The sequence below is a fragment of the Ixodes scapularis genome, unplaced genomic scaffold (assembly GCF_016920785.2).
Source record: "Ixodes scapularis isolate PalLabHiFi unplaced genomic scaffold, ASM1692078v2 PGA_scaffold16__2_contigs__length_2301149, whole genome shotgun sequence".
Lineage (NCBI taxonomy): Eukaryota > Metazoa > Arthropoda > Arachnida > Ixodida > Ixodidae > Ixodes > Ixodes scapularis.
In genome coordinates this window covers 1,982,969-1,994,402 of record NW_024609842.1, presented here as the reverse complement: position 1 = coordinate 1,994,402, position 11,434 = coordinate 1,982,969, and the positions used below count along the sequence as shown (strand labels likewise).

The 11,434-nt window shown below is 50.8% G+C and overlaps 1 protein-coding gene across 1 annotated transcript; it reads right to left on the bottom strand.

Moving 5' to 3' along the window:
* Positions 1-3,939: 3,939 nt before the first annotated feature.
* Positions 3,940-11,020, bottom strand: LOC121047419. The gene is made up of 3 exons (XM_042290072.1): positions 10,708-11,020; positions 4,416-9,795; positions 3,940-4,023 (listed from the first exon to the last, which is right to left on the bottom strand). Exons 1-2 carry the CDS (start codon positions 11,018-11,020, stop codon positions 4,796-4,798), a joined length of 5,313 nt encoding a protein of 1,770 aa, XP_042146006.1. The 3' UTR covers positions 3,940-4,023; positions 4,416-4,795.
* Between the last annotated feature and the right edge of the window lie 414 nt (positions 11,021-11,434).

Here is an 11,434-nt window from a genome sequence, read left to right as displayed (position 1 = left end):
CTGATGCGCGTGATCGCGCTCCGGATTCTGGTGGCGCGGACCTTGATCCACAAGAGACTCGTGACGACGCCGGGTCGGCTTCAAAGCTGTACATACCGGGAACGTCTAGGACCGAAACTGAGGAAACACCTGCCAAGGCCAGAGTGACTCCGGCCGCTTCTCCTGGGTCACCCTTCCCCGCTGCCTGCGCAACCCACGTATTCATGTGAGAGCAACAACACCCCACCGACCGCACTTCGCCAATCAAGTCGGACAATGCGCGATCGCGCCCATTTGAAAGAATTCGTTTAGGGGGGAGGCGTGTTCTGTATTCAAGTATTCACACCTCGGTCCTCGCCGAGGAGTCGCGTATATTGGGGTTCCCCCAGGTTGCACCAGATGGAACCACGTGTCTGGAGAGCACCGAACTGGGCGCGTGTCAAGTTTCGTTTGCGCGTGCCTCGCGCGCCCGCGCCCCGTGAGACCGCGCGCGTCCCCGCCGAGCGTCGGAGCGACTCTCCAAAATGCCACACCGGGCTGGTTATATACTCTAATAAAGTTGCGTTCTTACGTATCAATGAGACAGCAGGTATAACATGGAAATACGGAGAAACGGTGTGCATTTCGCTGTTAGGCATTTTGGTGTGCGCTTCGTATTAGAAGCCAGCCCTGCAGCTTCAGTGCATCAGATGTCACGGGCGGCACATGACGTATGATTACAAGACGGCATTATTTAGTCAAGTTCACGTGTACGTCACTTAAACAAACACCAACTTTTCACTTGAAAAAATAAATTACTGCGACCGAGATCAAGCTACTGAAATGAAAACCTGTTATAAAAAAAATCTTTAGAACTCACAATTTTTATAATCGTCGACCAGTTCAAAAGGTTAAAGATCGTAGGAGCTTCCTTGCTAAACGTTGATGTGGTCCTTTCGTAACCCAGGGCTAAAACAACTACCTCTAGGCCCTACACGTGACCGTACACCCTCCGCTTCGATTCTCAGACAACATAAGGTTCAAACGAAGGTAAAAAGATCCAAAACGTTTATGCTAGAAGTTATGTCGTAAAATCGTTAATCAGTACAAAACGTAAAGTCGCAGGAGCTTCCTCGCTAAAAGTTGCTGTGATAATGCCGTTACCTAGAGCTGAAATAACGTACCCTAGGCCCTACGTGCGACGCGCATATTTCACATCGATCCTCAGACATTTAAATGTTCAAACAAAGCTGGGAGAATGCGAAAACTACATGCTAAAATCACTATAAGCTCTATCAATTCTCGAACACATCCGGGAATCCGAGCAACCCTATGGCGATACGACTGGTGATGCCTCAGAGGTGCCACTATCAATAGCGTTCTTTTGCAAAAACGTTATAAATCTCTTTCCTACAGATCCCCTCGTTTTACCTGCGTCAAGGAACACGAAGAAGCCCAAAATTATAGGCAAGCAGCGGCACATCACGACTACCGCGCACAAAATGAACTCGCATCCACCAGCTCTGTACGATGCAGTCTTGCCGGTGACGTCACGGCTCTTGTGAGGTCTCGTTACGAGTACTCATTACTCAAAATGGCGGCAACCCCAGGGGGGGGGGGGGGAGGTGTCACTTTCGAACTTCCGGTTTATCACTAAGCACCCCTACCTCGATGAGTTTGTGTAGGGAAAAGGTTCATCTCCTTACACGCATATATAGATGCATTTCCTTCCACGCATATTTAGGTGTAAAATTTTACTGAGAAATGAGCGGAACTACTTTGAGGAAAACAAATTTCGCAAGTTGACCTGCAATTGTGTTGCTTCCTGAAGCATTTAGTTTCATCGCCAATGGTGCTAAACCACTAGCGCTAAACTTGTTGTTTAGTAGCGTAAAGGCCCGTTCACACACTTGCGACCTCTTAGAACCGGGAGCCTTGGAAGTTGGAACCTCTTAATACCTCTCACAACGAGCGGACACACTGGCGCCATCTATTGGGTAGCAGTGTAAACTCGGGGGTCCGGCACGTTTTCTATTTCTCTCGCGCATTATCCTTTCTTTCTTGGCTCGAAAAAACTTTTGTCAACGTTATGAACGAGACTTTCTTATAGGTATTACGCACATTTGACCTCGGAAATCCCGTAAAACCTTCGCTCTTATGAAATGCAGTTCGAGGGTCACCGTATAGATGGCGTCCTAAAAAAATTTAAAAGGTTTCAACAAGTCTCGTCTCACTCGGTCGTACTCGGTTGCAAGAGTGTGAACGGACCTTTAGTGTTAAATTAGTGTTGGCGTGGAGTTTATGTTAAAGTTAGAGTTAGATTTAGTTTAAGTTAGTGTTAGAGTTAGTTAGAGTTAGAGTAAGGCTCGTTCACATTCATTTTTGCAGGTTCGTTTTGAAGACTGCACACCCTACTGCAGTGTTGAGCAAGAAATGGTTTGCACATTACTCGAGTTTAATCATTCCTTCGTTGATTTTATTTTAGTTCGACAAACATGTTAAGTTTTCACGAAGTTCAATATTTTAAATTTAAAAAAAAAGAATTAGGGAGCATTCCTATTCGCTGGGGTCCGCGATTGTTGGACATTATTCATTGTACTTCAGGGGCTGTCACTATAGGCCTGTCTTTAGCAGGGTCACTATCTTCGGGGCACGCATCAAAAGAGTGGCAAGGGAAAGCAGTAAACCGTTTTTCTTATTGAAAGCCTGGGGAAGGGGTACGGAAGTGAACCTTAGCCTTCCTCTATCTCTTATCCACCTGTAAAGGAGGTAAGATACACAAGGCATCACTAAAACAAATCGCGATGTGCTTTAGACTGGATACACTAGCGGACTGTCATGCGATAGCCCCGACTTCGGTACCAAAGAGAGAAAAAAACGGTCTAAAGCAATAGCGTTTTGACGTTGAACTGTAGGGCATCCACAATGGATCCTAGCTCTGTAAGGCTGACCGGAAGAATCATCGCGTGTGCACATAACTCTGAACATGTCACGAAACCTGTAATTAGATGGTCCACTTTAGTGGGTGAAATTCCTAGGCATAGCTTTCTATTTGTAAAAAGATGTAAAAAGTGAAAGCCGTTTACAACTTCCTGTAACGCCGAATTGGAGCGCAGCTCTTGAGGAGGAGGAGTGGAGGGTATATTTCTCCTCCTCCCTCGTGATCATGCCTGCTGGTCCTCCTCCCCTCCTGCTCCCCCTCCCTCTCCTTTACCACCTGCTCGTCCTTAAGGTCCTCCCCTCCCCTCGCCTCCGCCTCCTCGTCTCTCCTCCCCCCGTCATCCACCTTCGTACTGCGTTCCTCCTTGCCGCTCAAGCCGGAAAGGGTCGCGTAAGAGCTGTGCTCTGAAATATAGAGTCAGGACAAATAATTTGGAGGGTTGAAATTTTATTGATTGGGGAAAAACCGTGGTGTATATTGGAAACTGCGTTGCATATCCGGCCAAGGTTTATGCTAATAACGTACAAAGCCAACGTACGCAATTGTTATACCAATGTACCTTAAAGTTTGCTCCGCGAGTTTCCAATTTACGTCCTGGATGAAAACCCCATTATTAATTTAACTAAACCGCCATGATCAGCCGCCGTGGCATGATGTTCAGCAGCCTCTCCAGTGTAGCAGCCAACCAGGACATGAAAAAAAAAAGCATGTAGTTAAGCAGTGGGCAAATCTTCCCAGGGTTTATGCTTGACATCCACGCTTAGACAGTTGGAAGTTAAAATGCTGCCTACCTTTTTTTGTCTGCTGTGCGTAAGCAGCAAAACTTTTCAGTTCTAAGCTTACACGGGTTTCAAGGTGACGTGATCACCAGACTAAAAGTGTGATGGACACTGGAAGATGGGCACTCGGCCGAGTATAATATAAAAAAGAAAATACTGATAATAAGTGAAACAAGCGTAAAAAAAGACACTTTAGAGAAGCTACAGGCAGGCACACCATCTTAAACTTGATAAGGGACTTACCCCAAACATGGTGTTGTGATTTGTTTAGATCTGACGCAAGATGAACTTCAATACTTGATGATGAAACAGGGTCATGAAAGTCGTCACATGCTTGGAACACACCTATAATAAATGTAGGGAAGCCGGTCTGAATTGTGTTAATGACGTTTACAATGTTTTCGTCGAACGTCTTAACAATGCTGTCGGCCATGTTAAATTCGAATGAAAAATATTCAAGCTCTAGATACTTAGAGTGTGTAGTTCCAGTAGCAAAGGAAGGAAGAGGCCCCGAGCTATGACATTCCCTAAGTTCCAAATGTGCTCCAAGCAAGGGGGGGGGGGGGGGGGGGGCGGGGGCGAGAGAGAACGGAGGGGAGAGTATGCCCCTCCTCCTCATCCGTACTCTCTCGTCGTCCCCTTCTCCTCCTCCTGTGCTCCTCCTCCTCTTTTGAGGTATCTCAATTTTGCGATATACCGCACTGAACTATGTAATATATTGTGGTATTTTTGCTCACCGGTTGTACGGAGAAAGGGAATATACTTGTCAGATCTGGAAGCTCCAATGTGATTTACGATTGATGAGACCACTTGCTTGCACAACACGTATCTGGCATCTCCTCTCCTCCTCCTCCTCAACCTCACCGTCCTCCTCCTCCTCTTCGTCTTGTACGACTTGCACGCTCCAACTGATAACGAAGCTGGTAGATGCTCCTCCGAGTGGCCCGCCTAACACCTCTCAAGGTGCGCAAGACCGTCGGAGGGAACAATTTCCCAGCTTTCGTTCTTCTCCTCCTCCTTTCTTCCTAGCGTGCAGTGCATATCGTCGCCAAAGTTCGGCGTCCAAAATCCCCACAATATATACAAATATAGAGCAAGCTCCTCCTATACTGGTGCTTTAAATAGCACTCTTATCCCAGTCCTTGATTGTTATGAAGGAAGCCTTGTGATCTGAGAAGTGGCAGGATATGTGTTCCAGGTGATGGACCAAAGGCTGATTTTGAAAGACGAGGTCTATGCACGTGTTTCGAGAGGTCGTCACAGCGGTGTGAGCTGTTACGAGGGAGAGAAATGGGAGGTTTTCCTGCATAAGTGGTATGAAGTTCTTATCCTTCTTTAAGTCTGCATTAAAGTCCCCCACTACTAACATGGGTGTGGACCCACGTGTGCTTAACGCAAGTCGCAGAAATTGCACGATATCTTTGGTGAGTGCTGTAGGCGAGATATACAGAGCCACCACTACCAAGCCGTTGTCGAACTTGGCGCCACAAAGTTCTCCAACTTCGTCTGACGTTCCAAATATCTCGATGGGAACGGCAGACAGACCCTTACGCACGTAGATGGCCACCCCTGCCGCTCTGTTGTGCTCTCTACTGACGCCGCAGCAGTACTGGTAGTCCATGATTTCTACCGCCTGTTTTGGATCCATCCACGTTTCCGAGAGGCAAAGTACAGATGCATGGCGTAGGACGGGGTCGTGGTGCACGTCCTTGGAATGCGCTGGCAGAGAGCGAACATTAAGTGCGGCGACCGAGAACAAGTGCGGTTGCTTAATCATTGCGTAGCACTTAGCAGTGACAGTTTGGAGTTTGTGTGACTGCAGTCGACGAAACTCATCAAGTAGTACCCTGTCGGGATTGGGCTTGCCGTGGTAGAACGTAAAGTCATTGTCCACATTGGTGAGGTAGAGCCCGTTGATGTCTGTAGCACGACTCAGTGCCACGTATACCAATTTCTGTGGATGACTTTTGGCATACGAGTACACCACGTTTTCATACGTGCCTCCCTGTGATTTGTGAATGGTGATAGCACTTGCTTGCACAACGGGTAGCTGGCATCTCCTCAGGGATATCCTTGACTTCTTATCAATGACGCAAGTGACTGTGCGTCTTTCGATAGGTGTCCAATTTTGCTGAATATTTCTGTCGAGTGCCCGTAACTGCCGGGATTTTGCGGCCGCCACGGTTCCAATCGCAATTTTGGAACCAAGCTCACCGAAATGCAGCCAGATGCGTTCCGGCTCTCGGAGCGTATCGTATTGTATGTACTGCAGTATTCCAACAGAGCCATTGACCAGACCATCGGAAACATCGACATTGAGTGTGAGCATATATGGTTTTCCAATGCATAGCATTATATTAGCTGGCAGGTTTCCGAGTTCGGCCTTGGGCAGCGTTTCGGCCTTGCGCATTGCCTCTGTCTTCTCCTGCATAGACCTGAATCCAACGATTGTGTCCCGTGCCGGACAAGCCACACAATTATCTTCGGTTGCAATGGCCGTGTTCGTATTGTAGTAGTCCGATTCCTTGTTGGAGTAGTACAAGCGGATGCCACCGGGACAACACGTTTCTGCTTGTTGTTGCGTGACGAACCGACTCTGGATCAATGCGATTTCTTCGGAATCCAATTCTGCACCGTCTCCAATTTTGGTAAGTATGGTGGAAAACCTGAGATCGCTTTGCCTTACGACCTTCGTGAGGACAAAGTATGACAAATGGTGCCATGCGATTTCCGTGTTAAACACACTGTTCGTCTTGACGCGCTTGAAAACCTCGGCGGCACGAACGGGGGGAAGCTGGCGCAGGTCTCCGCAGAGGATGATGTCTAACCCGCCGAAAGGCTCTAGATATTTGCAAGTGATGATGCGGAGTCGCGAGTCCACTTTCTGAAGGATGTCGGCGGACATCATGCTAACCTCATCGATAATCACGCACCTGACGTTCCTGAACGCATAGCGGAACGTGTTCAACTCGTTGTCCCGGAGTCCGCCATCCCTATTGATGGTAAGTCTGAACGCTGCATGTACAGTTATTCCACCAAGCGCGACCGCCGCTTTTCCAGTTGTAGCACAGGCAACATAGGCGTTTACATTATCTGAACCAGCAGGGTTGCAATATCTGTTGTAGACGTCCATGATGAGACGCAGTACAAATGTCTTCCCACATCCAGCCACTCCCGTGAAGAAGATTTGTAGTGGCGGAGAGTCCGGTATAGTGAGTCTATGCACGACTTCTCGGACGATCTCGTACTGCTCCTCATTCGTCTTGCGCATTGTGTCCAGGTATTGATCTCTGCTCATGACGTCTTGGCGCGTGCACACGGCGGGGCACTGCTTAAACGGGGCATTGGATTGGACCATACCGATGTCTAGGAGATCGGAGTCGTCGTTTTCCATGGCCATCGGGTGCAGTCTCATATCTGGGAGCTCAGAAGTGGCACAATGTTCCCCGTCATTTGACTGGAGCATGGAATTACAAACGGCACGAATTTGCTCAATGTCTACGTCACTGTGGTACCGTGCCTTGTTCTCTAGAATGACGTCGATGTTTTGCTCATACAGACGCTCGAAACAGTTTTGGTCTAAGATGTCAACTTCTTTGCGGAATGGATAGAAAAGCAGGACATGTTCTCGCTTGAAGTTGACTGAATCGTCTACGGAGTAACCGCGGTAGCGAAGTATCCGTCGCTGATTCCTCTTTTTGTAGGTATATATGTTGTACTCGGTAGCGAACTCTGCTAGAGTAACAGGTTCCAATTGGGGAATGCGGTCTTCGTAGCGCTCGATCATCGTCCGTTTCCATACATCAGTGCTTGATTCTACTAAGCCTTCCTGCGCCATCTGAGCGTTAGACTTCCGAATGCGCGTCCTTTCCTCGGGCCATGCAGAGTTCACGAAGACAACTTTGCGACTCGCCTCCGACATATCCTGGTTGAGCAAACACCATGCGGCCTCCTGTGCGGACAGTTCAATGGCATTCAACATTTTCACACCTAGATGTCTCAGTGCCTGAGAATAGGCCATATCCCCCTTCTCCTTGACAATTTCTTGCACTGCTCGATTGAGGTTCGACATACCTCGGTTGGCCTTGTTTACATATTCCACCACGTAGGCAGCACACGCGTACGTGTCGAGGACGATCTGAAGATCCATGTTAGAATCGAGAATTGATGCAACCCATGGGTTAAAGTAATTCACCCACTTTTGCTGCACAGTACGGGGTAGCATGATGGTGGCACGAGGAGTGCCTGCTCGGAGAACAGAAATGTACTCCGCCTTGTCCGCGACACCGTGATGTTCCCAAAACTGCTCCATGGAGTCATAATTTGTCGTTTCCAGGGCCTGATGCATGGCCTCGTACTTGTTTAGGAGGCTCTCGATTTTCTTCTTCTGCGCTTCATTGTCCACAGTGGGGAAAGGCACTACGACCATACATTCATCGATGGGCATAAAAGGCGCGTTAAAGCGGCATCTGGTGGTGTTGTGCTTGTAGCAGGTATGCGTGTGTTGGTGCACCTGAGTCCGCTCCCGCTTCAAGCATCCGTTGTCGATGGAAAGCAGAACGTTGGCTATTTCAAGAGTCTGGGGCATGAGCATCGAGAGCTCCTCGTTGGGCGCGTTATGAAGCCAAAGGAGAATGTGCGCGTGTGCCGACCCGCGGTGCTGAAATTCGATCCGCTTAAAGTAGTCGACGACTATGTACGGCCTAAAAGGCGATACACGGGTGTTGCGGAGAATGTTGAGAATGACACGCACCAATCGGTCGAAATATATGGCACAGACCACGGGATCGTCATTTACTAGCTGTGCTCGATAAATGCTGTTCATTTGCTCCAGTGGTACTTCGATCTCGCCGGGCTTCAACCGAAGGCGTTGAAGCAACTGCAAAAGGTCGGGCCAGTGCATTTCCGAGGCAGAAAGAGTGAGGAACGCGGTCGGCTTACCCAACTGCCGTATCATAGCAAAGAGGTCTTTCTTGCGTTTTGTCCAGTACTGCACGGTGTTGGGAATACCATGCATGAAAGCCATGTCGTGCTCGACCGCTTGCTGCACAAAATCCTTGTCGAGCAACTGTTGCTTCGTTAGTGTTTCCAGTGCCTTTATGTTACGGAAGGCCACACACATGTCACCGGCTACTCGGTGCCTAAACACTTTCATGGCCATGTACAGTACGTGCTGCGGGGTGGCCCCTCGACGGTCTGATCTGCGGATCTCACTCATGGCGTGTGTGAAGACTGTCGGTTTTGCGCTGGCATCTACTCGGCGCGGCTCACCGAGATAGATCTGTGGGAACGAAAGCTCCTCTGAGTGTTCGTCATAAAGTATGCTCACGGGCCTTTTTCCCTCACCTGGCGCAATCGCTAGAAACTTGTCTTCGTCCCATACGAGAGTGTGCTGAGCCAGAGTCATGGCTGTAGCCACTTGGATCGGATCGTTGAGGTCTGAGCATTGCGGGAGCAACTCGATCTCGTCGTGTTCGTCCACTTCTACGATATCGCCCAAACGGGCAAAATCACACTTTATATTATAATGCTTGTACAGCGTGCTATCACACAGCAGCTTAAGCCACGGCAGCAGATCACATTTTTTTACTGCCCCTGCCAGGTAGGTTGTCTTCGCAAGCATGCGCCGCTTCAAATGTACATTGAGGGCTCGGTCTTGTTCGATGGCACGAGGCAACATTGTCACCATGTCGTCCACATCAACACAGACGTTCACTACTGGTCCCTTAATGCCGTGTTGACCTGCACCGTGCATCAGCCGTCGCAGTTGCATGAAAGGAATTCGTGGAGATATGAGTCTCTCACTCACCGCGTTCAATTGTGGGAGGTGGGCTGGCTTCGGGGGATATACATAACCGTTACTTGAGGAAAGATGAGGAATATGACCCTTGTGCACTGATTGTATGCAGGTCGAGCACAGTTTGAATTGGGTTAGGTCCGAGTTTGGAAATGATTGCTCTAGGGTCTCGTGACATCTGTCCGGTAGCGGTTGCAAGTCGTTTTGGAACCAGAGCCGGTCACAGACTGAACATACGCTCCCAAACGGGTTGTCTCTAAACAGCCGTTGGAAAATTTTTGTTGCACCGTCAGGCTTAGCGATCCTTGCCTTTTGCTTGGCTTCCGCTTCGGCGGCGCTCACTCCTGGCTGCTCTCGGCGGCGGCGATGAGCCTCTGCCTCGGTGTCGCGCACTTCCGGGTCCTCTCGATAGCGGCTTCTGGCTTCCGCTTCGGCGGCGCTCACTCCTGGCTGCTCTCGGCGGCGGCGATGAGCCTCAGCCTCGGCGTCGCGCACTTCCGGGTCCTCTCGACGGCGGCGCTTAGATTGAGCTTCAGCAGCGCTCACTTCTGGCTGCTCTCGGCGGCGGCGATGAGCCTCTGCCTCGGCGTCGCGCACTTCCGGGTCCTCTCGACGGCGGCGCTTAGATTCAGCTTCAGCAGCGCTTACTTCTGGGTGCTCTCGGCGACGGCGATGAGCTTCTGCTTCGGCGTCGCGCACTTCCGGGTCCTCTCGATAGCGGCTTCTGGCTTCCGCTTCGCCGGCGCTCACTCCTGGCTGCTCTCGACGGCGGCGATGAGCTTCTGCTTCGGCGTCACGCACTTCCGGGTCCTCTCGATAGCGGCTTCTGGCTTCCGCTTCGCCGGCGCTCACTCCTGGCTGCTCTCGACGGCGGCGATGAGCTTCTGCTTCGGCGTCGCGCACTTCAGGGTCCTCTCGATAGCGGCTTCTGGCTTCCGCTTCGGCGGCGCTCACTCCTGGCTGCTCTCGACGGCGGCGATGAGCTTCTGCTTCGGCGTCGCGCACTTCCGGGTCGTCTCGATAGCGGCTTCTGGCTTCCGCTTCGGCGGCGCTCACTCCTGGCTGCTCTCGACGGCGGCGATGAGCTTCTGCTTCGGCGTCGCGCACTTCCGGGTCCTCTCGATAGCGGCTTCTGGCTTCCGCTTCGGCGGCGCTCACTCCTGGCTGCTCTCGACGGCGGCGATGAGCTTCTGCTTCGGCGTCGCGCACTTCCGGGTCCTCTCGATAGCGGCTTCTGGCTTCCGCTTCGGCGGCGCTCACTCCTGGCTGCTCTCGACGGCGGCGATGAGCTTCTGCTTCGGCGTCGCGCACTTCAGGGTCCTCTCGACGGCGGCGCTTAGATTGAGCTTCAGCAGCGCTCACTTCTGGCTGCTCTCGGCGGCGGCGATGAGCCTCTGCCTCGGCGTCGCGCACTTCCGGGTCTTGTCGACGGCGCCGTTTAGCTTCAGCTTCGGCGGCACGCACTGCAGGATCTTGGCGCCGGCGGCGCTGAGCCTCTGCTCGGGCAGTGCGTTTAGCAGCAGCTGCTTCATCTGACTCGCTCATTTTGTGAGAAAGAACTGCCTGATTACGTCTCGTCGTCGTCGTCTTTGTGATATCACTCATGCTGGATCACGGCGCCGGCGGTGCTGACCCTCTGCTCGTGCAGCACGTTTAGCTGCAGCTGCTAAAGCCCCTCCATCCTGACAAAAGTGGCTGCATTGATTGTTGTGGAAATGCTGGAGACACGTGCCGTGCACCAATTCTGGGAAGAACATGGCCAGTGTAACATGACATCTGAAATCTAGTTTGAATATGCACTGTGCCGCCATGATCTTTCCAAAGTCTGCACGTTGCACGTGCCTTGTGCATCGACGCACCGTGCGCTACTTTTAAGAAATGAACGCACTTTTGCAGCTTTTAGCTTCTCTTTGTTCTATTATTTTTCTGCTGCAGGGTTTTTCAACCGTGCAGCAGGAA

What these genes read in the sequence shown, in the direction of transcription:
- LOC121047419 (XM_042290072.1), bottom strand. Translation starts at nt 11,020, where the DNA reads ATGAGCGAGTCAGATGAAGCAGCTGCTGCTAAACGCACTGCCCGAGCA. An exon ending in CGCCGAAGCGGAAGCCAGAA is followed by an intron (nt 9,796 to 10,707) that starts GCCGCTATCGAG and finishes CCGAAGCGGAAG; the next exon opens with CCAAGCAAAAGGCAAGGATC.